The sequence below is a fragment of the Anabas testudineus genome, chromosome 5 (assembly GCF_900324465.2).
Source record: "Anabas testudineus chromosome 5, fAnaTes1.2, whole genome shotgun sequence".
Classification (NCBI taxonomy): Eukaryota; Metazoa; Chordata; class Actinopteri; order Anabantiformes; family Anabantidae; genus Anabas; species Anabas testudineus.
The window spans coordinates 11,329,350-11,343,825 of NC_046614.1; the positions used below are offsets into that span (position 1 = coordinate 11,329,350).

General features: G+C 40.5%; 2 protein-coding genes across 2 annotated transcripts; both read right to left on the reverse strand.

Moving 5' to 3' along the window:
* Positions 1 to 878: 878 nt before the first annotated feature.
* On the reverse strand, positions 879 to 7,153 carry mettl1 (methyltransferase like 1). Its single transcript, XM_026346855.2, has 6 exons — positions 6,966 to 7,153; positions 6,470 to 6,597; positions 6,189 to 6,373; positions 4,123 to 4,236; positions 2,312 to 2,413; positions 879 to 1,870 (listed from the first exon to the last, which is right to left on the reverse strand). Exons 1-6 carry the CDS (start codon positions 7,043 to 7,045, stop codon positions 1,754 to 1,756), a joined length of 726 nt encoding a protein of 241 aa, XP_026202640.1. The 5' UTR covers positions 7,046 to 7,153; the 3' UTR covers positions 879 to 1,753.
* Positions 7,154 to 8,369: 1,216 nt separating this feature from the next.
* Positions 8,370 to 12,900, reverse strand: LOC113154716 (E3 ubiquitin-protein ligase MARCH9-like). Its single transcript, XM_026349060.1, has 4 exons — positions 12,457 to 12,900; positions 9,800 to 9,955; positions 9,192 to 9,384; positions 8,370 to 8,908 (listed from the first exon to the last, which is right to left on the reverse strand). Exons 1-4 carry the CDS (start codon positions 12,799 to 12,801, stop codon positions 8,589 to 8,591), a joined length of 1,014 nt encoding a protein of 337 aa, XP_026204845.1. The 5' UTR covers positions 12,802 to 12,900; the 3' UTR covers positions 8,370 to 8,588.
* Positions 12,901 to 14,476: the final 1,576 nt, after the last annotated feature.

Genomic DNA, 14,476 nt, shown 5'->3' on the forward strand with positions numbered 1-14,476 from the left:
CTGTTTGATGACCTGATGGTTCCAGAAATGCTACATGATGCACCGCGGCTGACACAAACGGCTTTACAGCCACCTGGCACAAATAAGTCTTTAATAAGTTTCCTGAAAACATCACGGATCTTATCGACTGGACTCATTAACATATTTACACCATTAAAAAAAATCTGTGAATACTTTTTATACAAGCCTATGTAGACACGAGGAAATGAGATGTGAGCTCTGGCTTCATTCCTGACTGTGACAAAAGCAGTTTTCCACATAAGGTTCACTTCTCTGGGATTTCTAAAGCTCTCTGTCACGCCTAGTGGCTTTTTTCAGCCAGGGGCACCAGGAGAAAATTCTGAATTATATGAAAAATATTTAGTTAAGTTTGGCAGATGATATGTTAAAAATGTTTAACATGGCCTGTCTTTTCTACTATCCAGTAACAGTATATCACCAATATTGATTCCCAAGATAAATTACAGCCTGTGAATCAGTGACTGTTTTCCGATGGCTGGACTGACTTCACTATTTCATCATCACTTGCCAACAGAAATGGGGCTATGCCTATTGCTACTATCAGCGTATTGTACGTGTGTGCATCCTATGTTCACATATGCAGTTTTCCAAGTTTTCCAGTGCCTTTCACTACGGCATGTGCCCTCCTGTTCTTAATCACAACAGCCTGCAGCAGCAAAAACACTCCAAACCTGCACTTTCCTCTTTCCAGACAGACAAAATTACCCAAGTATAATATATAACTAAAAATCACAAAATGAGTACAAACCACTGTTTCTTTGATCTGAACTTCAAAAGATTTTCACCAGACAATAGTCCAATAGATAAAGAAGAATGATACTATTGTATTTCACATGATATAAAGAAGACAAAACCAGTTGCAGTTAAATTGTGGTTTTTAATAAGTCAATTAAATGTAAATTACTCCTTAAACATAGTTGCAGACGCTGTTGACCAAACAAGTTCTCTGATATCTACATAAAGACATGTAGACATTAAAGACCCCCTGTGCTGCATCAATTTTCTACCGAATGTGCTGCAGCATGCCAGTTTATTTTCAAAAAGGACTGTGACCTAAAGCAAACAAGCAAAAAGTAGACGATTGTCAGTCTAAGACAGTTCAGGCCAAACAAAGTTGGATAAATTTGCTCAGTAAAACCAAAACTGCTCTTCAGATCTAGTACAAGGAGTCAAGTTAAAAAGAGCTCGATGGTCAGCCGTTATCTAGCTGACATGACACTTCTGTTTTGTTAGAAAGGGCCTAAGATAACCTCAATGCTGAACGAAAGAGCTTTTACCCACTTTAACCTCACCTGTTGCTGCACGCTTTGCCATTTAAAAACTGTTTTACTGTAAGAATTTATAGCTTCACAGGAAATCCAAAACAGCTCTATGAAGCTTGGCAAAACTGAAGGACGCCATAAAAAAGAAACTGTGTAAAGTGTACATTTTAAAAAAAATCTAGAAAGCTGTAGTCTGACTAGAGATTTTTATATGATTTATTTTGTTTCTTTTATGAGCTGAGGAATGAAACACATAAAATATGCAGAATAAAACTCAAACACACTTGGGGTAAAATTGTCCATTACCCATTACAATAATAAAAAAAAGAAAACAGAAATAACATGGCCGATCGTCTGCTGGGGGAACAAGCCGTAGTGTCCAGATCCACAGAGCGTCGTCCTCCATGCAGTTCACAGACGACTGCACAAGACCATAATTCCAGTCTCTTGCGTGTCCAAACTGTTTGGTCTTAAACCGACTCTTCAATCCTCCGGAAAACTGCAAGAAAATTTTTCCCACCGGTTCTCTGCACTTTCTTTCCTTCCTCTGTACAGGTTCCCAAACGATCTATGATGACATCGCCGACCTGTCAAATAACATTCAACACAACGACTGTTAGGGACACAGCAGCAGATTATTAGTGTTTTATTAATGCAGGCAAAGTAACTTATTTTCCTGTTGTCTTTATATGTACTTGCTATTTGTTGTCTATTAATTAAAATTTACTTGACAGCTATGATATCCTGCACTTGGCAAAATAACTGGAACCAAAATATTCAACACATTATTGGTAACACGGCTGCAAAAGCACCCATCACTGGCTGTTACATCAAGATTAAGCCAAATATTGACAATAAATTAATTCAGCGTATCCAAAAGGAAACATTCTTGTAATGAACCACCTACAGATAAACAACATAACAGCAGCAGATCATTGCAGCTGCAACAGTCGTAAATTCAAGGCTTGGAATGATGTGCGACCATTTCAAGGTAGGAATGAAACATGAAAAGCTCCACGTTAATGTACCAGTTCTTCCTCAGTGACGCGTGTAAACAGCGGATGTTCTGTGAAGTGCTTCACCATCCAGAGGTGAACTTCTTCCACATCTGTGTTGGTGTACACCAAACCCTGAAAGGACCAGACAAACACAGACAGGTCACTAACACAGTTCTGGGAAGGTAACAAAGCTTCTCTGGTGGCTAAACAAGGATCAATTTAACAATCAAAACACAAAACAAACTGATTTTAAATTTTAATACTTATTTAAAGTATTTATTTTAATCTCTCTCTTGAACATTTTCTATCATTCCAGCCTGAGTTTCCTCGGCTCTGATAAGCAACGGTCCTTGCGCAGAAGATAAAAATAACCTCCAGACAACACAGTCACAGAGGTTAATAACCCATGTCACTGTAGTTTACTTTGGAGGCTGAAGAGATAACATTATTAGAACAAGGAGTTCTTAGAAAATTCAGAAATGGCACAGGTGTCCACACCAGTGCACGTCGACACGTTTGTCTCTTTATTTCAGAGAAGCCAGGATGAGAAACTGTGCCTTATCTGCTTCATGTTAATCGCACCTGTTCACTGTTTCAGGTCCACGTCTGGGAACAATAAGATCTAAAAGACAGTCATTAAAAATACCGACTTAATTTTGGTATGAGAACGCCTCTATATATGAGCACTCTATTGACAGCATCTGCCAATGCTGAAAGCATGTAGAGCTTACACACATACTCTATTCAAGCACAACATGTGTGCCCAAATGCATGCACACACAAAGGAAAAAAAAAAAAAAGATAAACCTAGTTTAAGTTAAGACACAAGCTCATCCATTGATCCCCACAACCTCTGGCCATGCTCCTGGTCTATTCCCATAGTGGGGGGAGGGTGTATACAGACGTAAATTAACTGCAGACCTCAACTATTTCAGTGAATTCAGGGACTTCTGCACACTGCAATCAAGTGATTAAATGATGAGGAGATCATTTTTCTGTGCTATTAAGTCTATGAAAGAAATCAAACTTTTTTTGCTAGGCAGAAAAATTCTTCCCTGAAGACATATAAAAAAATGATAATATCACAAACCTACTGGATCCTAAAACCTGAGCCTAGTGATTCTTTTAATGTCAATTAATGTGATCTGACAAAAAGCCCCTAAAACAATCAATGGAACACAGTAACAGGAATTATTCCTCTGTGCCATGAAAACTTATTTTGATCTGTTCAGTAAAGCCTACAGTGTCCAGGTGTTTTAAGGGAGCCTTTTTAAAGATGACTCTGGTTATTCCAACATGCTATATCACCAGTAAGTGTGGCTGCTGTGGTTGTATGAGCTGTGCTACCTCTGTACTCAGCATCTCTGTTGCAGACCAAACTACTGTAGGTTTTTTTTTGGTAACGACTCTCATACAGCTCTCCAAATAAGCATGATTAATACATAAATGATTTCCAAATGCTTTTCTCTAAGTCTGAATGAAAGTCACATTATGGATGATTTGCATATGTAATAAGGTACCATCTACATGGAGGCACATTGAGAGTTAAGACATATGCTGGCATCAAGGCAACTTTTTTCCTTTCTTGGGAAGTCAGTGGATATTACTGCAGGATGCTGCTAGGTCTCATTCTGCATGCGCTACAACAGCATGGTTTGTATAAGGAGTCGAACCACCGACCCTGAGGTTCATAGGCAACTGCTCTTCTAACTGAGCCACTGTTGCCATAAATTCACAGTGAATTCACAGTATTTTTGTTTAATAATTTACTAACTGTCAAAATCACTGTCAACTACAGTTTTGTTGATGGACTTTACCACACTTCTTACGCATGTACATACCCCAACTCTCAGTGTGTAGGCATACTCTGCCAACAACGTGGAACTAATGATCCTCCATTTGTGCTTGGTTTTCTTAAAGTGGGGGTCGGGAAAGAGGAAAAACATCTTGCTGAGCTGAAAGAAAGAGGGACAAACTGGTCAGAAACAGTAAAGTAAGAAGTAACGGTAAAAATGTTCTTTTAAACTCTGCACGCTGTGGCCCAAAATGTGTTCAATTCTGGTTTCTGGACCAAAACTGAACTTTGTATTTATATCTCATACGTTGCTATGCTTTTTAAATCTGTTTTAAAGGTGGCCCTCTAATATTTTGTGGTTAGTTGTTAAGAACAACCAGCTGTTACAAAACAAAAACAAAAATTTCCCTCATCAATTTTGTTTTTCAAAAGGTTCCTCATATCTCTATCTGTGCACTAGTACAGGCTCCATTGATATCAGCCTGGATGCCACATTAAAAATCTTTCCAGTAATTTTTTTGTTAGTAAATAAATAAAGTCGGGTATAGAAAGATGTGGGGATAATTACAGGGGATTGCTGCAGCCTCAGGGGCCAAATCAGTGCTGATCAAAGAAAAACACTGGCTTCACAGTCTTATTTTGGTGTAACAAAGCTAAAAAGTAAAGAATATGTGTATGTAATATTTTTAGAATAACCTGTTTCAACATAAGGATTTTAAACACTGGTCTTTTATTTCCCCACTTTGAAAAAGGCTGGGTAGTAAAGAGTTTTCTCTAATCGTAAGCAATGAGGACAACTACTGAAAGCTGAAACTGCAAAAAAGTCAGTCTTTGTTAAATTAAGAATTAAAATTCAAAACAAATTAAGAGAGCAAGAGTTCAAGAGAGCAACACTGCATTCAAATTAAAACATCCTAATGCTAATTTAAAGCAAACATCTCTGTCGGAACTAAACAGACAGTCTGAAACACTTCAATTCTCAGCTTAGCCAAGATGTACAAATAACACCCATATTGTTTTCAATTTAAAAAAAATAATTGCAGGTGTGTTTAAATGAAACACCTATGTAATGTAAGGTCCATAAATGTGTCAGTGTTACAGCAATTACCCTCCTGTGTTCATTCTTAGTTTATACTCGCTCAGGGCATTTGAGGTGATGTTTTTTTATGCACTGTATCTGGTACAGTTAGCTCACTGTGTTTTCGAATGTGAGTTTCTACAAGTCGTAGATTAATGCAGCTAATTGGAACTGATAAACTGAATCTTGCACTGCTCCATACTCAGTTTCTATGTCAGTCAATGACTCTACTGTTGTGAAATCCAGGTTTTATTATGCAATCTATATAAACTGATTCAGTCCATATGTTAAACATGAGGAAGGTAATTAGCTTTAGGCAGAAACATTATTACCTTGGCAGTGCCAGGTAATTTTTGTCCGCGTTGGACAAGCCAAAAAAGAAATTCTATATAAGCTTTAATATAGAGGATACATAAAGTTGTGTTGCACTAAATCTTTAAAACTTTAATTCATGTAGTATCTAGACATGCAGACATAGTTGCTTTCTATGAACAGCCATCACATTTTACAGCTTCTGAAATGGATTTCCATAAAAGAGTCAAATGTGCTTGCCAATGATTTCTCATCTGTTGACCATCATCTTTTTCCAAAAAGGGCCATGACAACATTTTTGTGATGTAGAAATATGTTTGCCGGTGCAGCGCATTTGATGAAAATGTCAAATGTTTCTAACAGCGAGGACAAAACAAAACATCCACATATTCTTAACTGCAAATAAAGTAATAAATAAAATCAGCAAGGATGCCCTGCAGTGCTATTGTGATTACTAATGCATGAAATGGCTGATGACTTTTATTGTATTGTTATTCTAATAACTCAAACTCTTTAGCATTTATTTAGTGCAGAGCTCATTGCTGATAAGGTTGATGGACCTCTCATCAAAGTTGTTCAATTATTCTTGAGATCTCAACAGCACATATTACTGGAAGGACTGCTCACACATGAGTACTGGTAAGTCTCCTTGTCCAAACTCTAACTAAGACTCTTCTCTCCATCTCTGTCCTATCAGGGGACATACACAGATGCAGACCTACCTGTCCTTTACAAAAGAAGTTGGGAAGGTACTTCATGGCATTGCTGCGAATACAGGCGATGTTCTGATAACGTCCAGGTTCAGAGGCACGTAGTGATTGGATACGATCTCGAACATAATCAGACACTTTCACGCGGATCTCCAGGCCCAGCATGAGCTTGTCAGGAAAAAGTGTTGATAACTCCACTGAGAGGAAGAAAAGATGATGATGATGAATAGAGGTGGCAATTAAATAATAAAGAGCGAAATAATTATCTGTGCAAACTGTAGATGGCCAGCTACCTAAAAGTCCCCCATATCCACATCCAATGTCTGCAAACTCAACTCGTGGGGTCTCTTTCTCAGACGGGTTGCCAGTAAAGAAATCCGGGTAAAGTGTGGACCAGTCCATTTCCTCAGGACACAGAGGACTGTGGATGAAAACCAAACTTGTTGTGTTTAATTTTCAGTGAAACTAGTTTGAGTGATAACATAAGCAGATTATTCATACCAAGAGGAATATTATTTCTGTAAAGAGATGCTGATGAATACTGAGATGGTATCTAAGTTAAACTGTATTACAGTGAAATCAGAGATTTCAGTGAAACATGTCAAATCCCAGGTTATCAAAACCAAAACTTTTTCCATTAGTAGCTACCACTAAGGGTAACAGTGTTTTTGTCTATTTTCTTGTCATCCATGACATTTACAAATGCGTAAATGCAGCACGTATTGACAGAAAGTTAAGTGTTGACTGTCTAATGTAGATGATAAAGTCAGACACATGGACATCACTCACTAATCAAACGTGTGGTGTGCCATCGGGTTTGAATGAGCTCGCTGTCTGTAGTAACGCTTCTGAGGCATTGACAAACTCATGTTGGATTCAAATAGAAAATTCACTCCGTCACTTAATTATTATAACACAAGTTTCCACTTCTGTCCGCCGTCAGCCTGTAAGTCACGTTTGTTTCTATTTTACCATAAGTTCTGTCGCAGCGCTTATACGTCATCACCAAGCTATCTACGCGTCATCACTAAGCGTCTTCTGAAGGTTGCCAGGTTGGAACGATATAACGATAAATTAGTTTTATCAAATACTTTAATTGTTTACCAGGAAGGACATAATGGGTTTAGTAGTTTCCAAGTGCTGTCCTCTACGCGGTGTTATTACTTATTGTAGGAAAACGGAAAAACTAGAAATGTATTTGAACATGTTGATAAGTAAGGAAAAAATCAGCATCTGCAGCTGACTATGCAGAATTACCTCCTGAAGGGACATGCTGCAGTTCCCTCTGGAGATTATTTAAATATTCACAGGTTAATGTGTTTTGTCAGCATCTTAAAAAAAAAAGTTCCTCCTAATAACCTTGCTTGTAACAACGCTGAAACAATTTTCATATACAGACATTTTATATGTTGACAACAGATTACAATAGCTGGGATCAGTACCTTTGTTATGGTAACGTGCATCTTGACAGAGCTTACTACTCATTTTAAAAGTAAATACATAAGAGAACCCCAGGTCTAAAAATAAAATACAAAACTGCAACAACTACAGCATTGTATTCCAGATGGACTGATATGGTGCTATGACAGATTATAGTTATAGGTAAAGATTCTTACTATAGGTTAAAGTTTCATTAAGATCTTCTCCATTATTTCCCTACTTGTGTTAGAAGATAATGGGGAAACGTGAGATGTGTGCGATTCTAACTAAGGAAAATTAAGCATGTCATATTTGTTTTCAATCTGCACATTCAGACCAAGTTAGCTCAAAAATGACACAAAATAAAACAAAGTTTTTCCTTGAGATCAACAAAACTTTTATTATAAAGCATGACCTGTACTTTGAAGGTATATTAAACAATTGCGTCAAGTGTTTTGTAATGTGGAACTGATGAGTGCTGCTTCAAGTGAAATCAGCTCAGATCTACCAGATCTGTGGCAGACCCTCAGGAATATGAGGAATAAATAAAGGGGGTTGGGGCCAATATTAATGTGTTCACATGAGTGGGATCATTTCACCATTGAACTCGCTGGTACAGTTAAAGTTAAATCCAATAATTTTATAATCTTTGGAAAGCAAATCAAAAAACAGTTGACAGTGACATTTTGTAACATTAAATTATTATTAATTTGTAACATCAAATTGTTATTAGGAAATTATTATTAAATTATAGTATTAAAGCTTTGTCTTTTTCAAAATTGTTTTTTTTTTCTGAGCCATGTTTTCACAGTCTTTAAAGTCTCCCATAAAACTGCAATGTTCTCCCTTTGCCCAAACTTCAGAAATAGTTCAGTGAGACTAGAAATTAACGGCAGTGTTTATGTGGATAGGATTTTTTTGTATTAAATCCCAATCAACACATTTCTCTCCCCTTTAGACATCAGAGCACATTTGTCTGTGTATAACCCAGCCTCATACAGTGGTCACCCTCATGACCACTTCGTGGTTGGCACTGTGCAGGTTGTTGGGTCTCAACTGGCTGAGGATGTGCAAAATAGTATATCCACAGTGGTGGTGGAGAATAGTCCTGACATGCCGACTTGCCCTCTGTCCGCTGTCTGTCACTGTGTTAGAAGAGTTCCTCTCAACACGACCAGCATCTTTACTGCTGGAACTGATAGGGTCACCAAGGTCCTTCGCTTTCTCATAATTCAACACTTTCCACTGCTGATTCACAGCCTGCCAACGCTTAAAAATCCGGTAAACGGACGATCCTTCGTGTATTATAAGACCTGGACAAAAACAAGAAAGGGTGTCAGGAGACAGGGTTACACATAAATACTAATTTGTTTACTGAATAGGAGAAAGTATGAGAGTGTACAACAGGTAGAGGTTGGGGAACAGGTTAAGGGTTAAGAAAAACATGTTTTCTGAGGTTAAAGTGTCCTTTTTCCTTATTTTAATTATAAGGAAACATTCCTCAACTACCAAATTACTTAAGAAACTTCTAATCATTAACATCTTCATTTGCATTTTACCAGACCTGTAAAACGGCCACCACAGCATCTGTCTTACCTATACAAACTATGTCCATGAAGCCGTACATGCCATAGCATATCTGAAAGAGAAGGTCCTGCCGCTGCCATTTGGCTGAAGGGCTGAGAGAGGACCACACTAACCAGGAGATACTGGCGATGAGGAACAAAGAGCCCAGGATAATGGCTGCGATCTGCACCTTCTCAATCACAGTCAGAGAGATGGCCTGCCACTAGGAGCAGAGTGAGACACACGCAAAGAGTGGTCAGGCTTCTTGAACTAATAAAAACTTACAGTTGGTGAGTCAAGTGTTTTACTCCTTTTTCTTTTCTTTTTTTTGGACGTCTGTGTTAACAAGCAGAGACATCATTTGGTGACACTGTCTGTGAATCTATTGTCCATGTGACAAACTGTTAAATCATGAGGCAACTCTTTGACATGTGCAGTACCTCATACATTTGTTCTTTTCCTTCATTTCCCCTTAAATATGTTTGAATAGATTTGTGAACATCTGCAGTAGTGTACTAACTCTTCACCGGCCCATGGTATTGTTTGCTAAAGTGTTCTCTGTTGGACATCAGTGCATGTTGACTGGACAAATCAGCATGGTTTTCTACACATGGTTTTCTACACATGGTTTTCTTTACCTGCAGTGGGTTTTTGGTACTGATAGCCAGGACCTGGTACTTGAAGTAGCAGAGCTCACAGCTCCAGGAGCCTCTCTCACTGATCCAGCGGATAAGGCAGGATTGGTGAGTGCAGCGCACAGAGCCATCACAGCGACATGGACTCAACAACTCCCCCTGCAGAACACAAACACAAGCTGCATGAACCAGACATCAAATCAGTCACAAAGGCTGCTGTTATTGCATCTTCCTGTTACAAGATTTGATATGGAAAAGATTATAGAGAGAGAATGAAGATAACACTTGTCATAAATGGCCCAAATCAGAATTATCCATCACTATCCAGCAATGCTACTGTCAGATTTATCGAAGAAATATCCTTTTTTAGGGTATTTTATTCTGCATTCTTTGTGTCATGAACCAGACTGTGAGGTTTGCCTCTAGCTTTAGCTGCACAGTATCACAGTTTCTCAGCCGTCATGCACCATAGAGCATCCACTACCCAGTGACACAGACTTTCAGCAACACAGCAACCAAGAGCCTCAGCCGTCTAGAAAAGGAAAATCCAAAACCTCCACTATCCCAGCATGTCCGAGCCTCATGTGTGGAGACACTGGGTCAGCACCTCCCGGTGTCGGTCAACAACACCCATGCTGCCTCAGTTCCACCTCCTGTTCCCACACCTTGTTGGCCACGCGCCCCACTGGAGTGTGGTCCAGCCCAGCCTCCAGAGGAGTCACACCGTGACGGTCTCTAGAGACATTTAGTGGCCCAAAAGGTGAAAACTTCTCCTGCCAGCTTTGTCCACATTTGGGTTTCATGTTTTCACTGTTGTTGTATTTAGTAGTTACTTTGTATTCTCATGCCAAACCACGTATTTGTGTCTAGTTCTGTTACTCTCGTGCCCGGCCACGTGGTTTTTGTTCCCCACTTCCCTTTGCCTAGCCCCTGTATCTGTCTACTTATCATCTTTGACAATAAACTCCTTGCCATTTTTTCTTGAGCCTGCCATTTTAATTGGGTCCTCAAAAACAGGTAGAGATATAGTCCAGATCCCAACTTGACACACTTGCAGAAAATACTGGAGTCAACACAAAACAGAAATCCTGAAGAGCTTTTGGCAGCTGATACCTCAACTAATTACAGCTAATTGTGGAATAAGAACAAGAGCGCCTCATTGTTATTATGATGAGGATTTTTTTTAAGCCTTGGGGGAAAAAGTGAATTCATACTGTAGCTGTCTGCTGACTTGAAAGGGAAAATTTCACTATTGATGTGTATAGTGGAGATGTCATCTGACGACTGCTGCGCTACCTCTATGCTGCAGACAGATTAAAAGCTTAAAACAAAATGTAAGAAAATAAGATGCCTCACTATAGCGTCCATCTGGGTACAGTGTGCTTCTTTCATGTCACTATCCACAAAGAAGTCAGGGGGCATCTGGCGCAGGTTTGTGTTGTCAGTATGAGATTCCCAGAGGCCCTCCGACTGACATTGCTCTTGCACATCTCACTTTGTTTTCCGTTGTGACTCTAGGTGATGTGTTAAGTCTTTAATTGGTCGGAGGGGGTGGTGGTTCTGAGACCTCTAGCACAGTCTGTCTCTTCAACGGTGACTTCATCCAGCAGATCTGACGTTCTCAGATGTCCACATGTTGGACAAGAATGACGATAACGTTAAACAACAACAACCAAAAATACGTTGAGTGCATCCAGCCTCTCTGTTCTCCTGCATGCGAATAGAAAACACTGCTGCACTGTGTGTGACCTCCCTGTAGCCTAAAGCAACGATCAAAGGTTTGATCTCTGCATTTCTACTCAAGAGTCTCTCGGTAAGTTATTGAACTCATGTTGTCTTGCTCACTTACTCAAATCCCTGTGAATAACAATCAGTATGAATAAGAGACTTCTAATAGTGGGCTTTTATGTTGAGACATCATTTTCTGAAACACTTCATTCTTTTTATGAAATGGCCTAATTTTGTGCATCAGATGCTGCATCCATTACCACGAGGCCTTCGCTGGAGCGCTGGTAAATACAAAGCTCCTGCTGCTTCTCTCCAGCCTATTCTTAACTGATGCTCTTCATCTGCTCACTGCTATTTTCAGATCACTGTTGATAGATTCATTCTTTTTTTTTTTTTTCTTAGTAAATCTAGATTGTACTTTGCAGTTAGTTCTGTACTGGCCCGACTTACAAATCAGTTTAGTTGTGAGGACGACAATCAGTTGTTTATCGTGTATTCATTTTCTAGACTTCTAACAGAAAACTGGGATGTCAGGAAAACTTGGCCTCCGATTTCCTTTTATATGTGTGTTGTGCACTTATCCCAATTTGTGCAATGCTAAATATCTGGTTTATACTTTAAATGTTCGAAGAAGAGAAACTGGTGCCAAAGGTTGTTGTCATAGAGCTTCACGGAAACAACAACAAATCACTCTCAAACTGCAAAGGTGCATTTGAAATGTGTGTGCCCCCTCCCACTGGAGGGGGGAACTTGAAAGGTGACACGTGTTTTTGAACACTCCCCTGAGTTGGAGAGCTCATGGAGAGCTGCTGAAGTGCTCATACGCAAACCAAAAACCCTGAGCCAGTGCTTTGGTCTGTAGGGTACCAGGATCCTATTTGGATGCTGACTACAAAAGACCCCACAGTGATGCCTTTGATGCTGAACTTTACCTTCTCCGGTCCCTGGAAGCAGATCCGGCACTGCGGTGACCGCGTCCCGCTCTCCGAGAGGCTCGGGAGGGACGCAGCATCCAGGCCTTCTCCCTGGGATTTGGCTCCTTCTTTATCCTCAAACGCCAGGCTGCGTGGCCGCGGGTCTGAGCCATAATATTCCTCCTCGTCGTCCCGCTGAGAGCAGTTCAGCTGGGGCCAACCACAGCCTCTCACAGAGAGCCCTCTCATCCTGGTCTGTGAGTCCGGGTCTGTGCCTGTATCAGTCCCTCTACTTGATCCAGAGCGCATCAGTAGCAACACTTTGAGTTCATTGAAAAACAACCGGAGCCGATACTTAAACATACTTCAGCAGTTTTCCTGCACAGGCACAGCTGCTCTGTGAAACCAAAGAGCCTTTAGCTCAACAGTGGCAGGTCCATATTAGAGAGGTGTTCATTATTATTGCATCCGAACCATGTGATGAAAAGCAGACAGTTCACTTCCTTTTAAATAAAATACAGATCTCGGTCAAAAAAAAAAAAAAAAAAAAAAAAAAGCACAGGAACAACATGATAGGCTACTGGAGGAGCCCACAGCTCTTTGCATATCCTGTTGTTATAGCATGTGCACCTCCATCCAGCCAATAGGGAAGGATTATCCTTCATGGACACAGGCGTTTTCTTTCGGGATTCAATGGAGGCTGAGAAGCACGAGCTGTCAGGGACCAACATGAAAGTCAGAGGGGTCCAGCAGCATCCTCTCATGCCTCCCTTTATATCTCGTTTTCCTCAGCATCCCCGTGGCCCTCTTAGTGCTTCAGATCAGCAGGAGCTGCTCAAGGTTTTCAGCCAAACGCTGGAGTCTATTCTTCTCCGCGAGGGTTGATGTTAAATCCTATTAACAACCAAGTCAAAGCCGATTTATATTTGAGTTTGTCGTTTACCTACGGGGGAGATGAAATTATACGAGGTGACAAGCGCGCATCCTTTGTTGTCTCGCAGTGGCGTCCGCCGGTGCCCCGCTGCTTCCTCTCGTCTCCTCACCCTCTCTGCACTGTAACACATTACTGTAATATATTACTGTAATATCTTTTATGTTCCCTCCTAAAGCAGAGCCGACAGCCCGGCTGTAAGTCACAGACACGCCGCGCTGTTTGTTAGATGCGAACAAATAAAAAGTGGTGAACAATAAAAAATCCTCAACAACTTGCACTGCCAGTTTCCTCCTCTGCCATCCATCTCTGCGCCACGGAGCAGGTATCAGAGAGCGGGAGGATGCCAGACATGGCACCCCATCCTTGCAAAGATGAGCCTACGGGAGGCTGCGACTGTCCCACCCGCCGCACATCATCACCAAAGAACAGCGAGACCTCATTAATTCATTAATTGATGAAGCAGTAGCGGCGTGTCCGGGTCGGTAGGCTGCTCCCTTATAGAGTCCACATCTCCAGATTATTCAAACTTGAGAGCGCAAACTTCTTTGTCTTCAGAGTAACACACTGCAGCCCTCCATTAAAAAACAAACAAACAAAAACATCCTGCACGAAAAGTGGAGGAGCGAGCTCCATCCTCACGGAGCTGACAGGATGCTGGGCAAGGTGTTGGTACCCATGTGATGCTGAGGCCACGTGCTCACATCTGTCTGCTGGTGGAGAAAAGAACAACGTGCGTGTGTGTGTGTGTGTGTGTGTGTGTGTGTGTGTGTGTGTGTGTCAGGTAATTATCTGCAGTGTATCGTTTGATGAGCAGGGCGCCTCCTCCACCATCACACACAGAAGCATCATCTCTGCTGAATTAAATGGAAATATGAGCGTTATGAAATATTCATTATCTGCAGCAAATCGTCTCATGTTCCGAAGACATCAGCATTAAAGCAGCTTTAAAGGTTTGTGAGAGAGGGAATTAGATCGTTTCCAATGATTTCTGCTTCACTGCTGTAATTGATTGCCAAAGGTTGCATAATGTATTAATTTGTATTCTCTGTTTTAAGGTTTAAAAGTCAGGACATGTATTTAGGCAGGTAATTCACAGTAGCTACA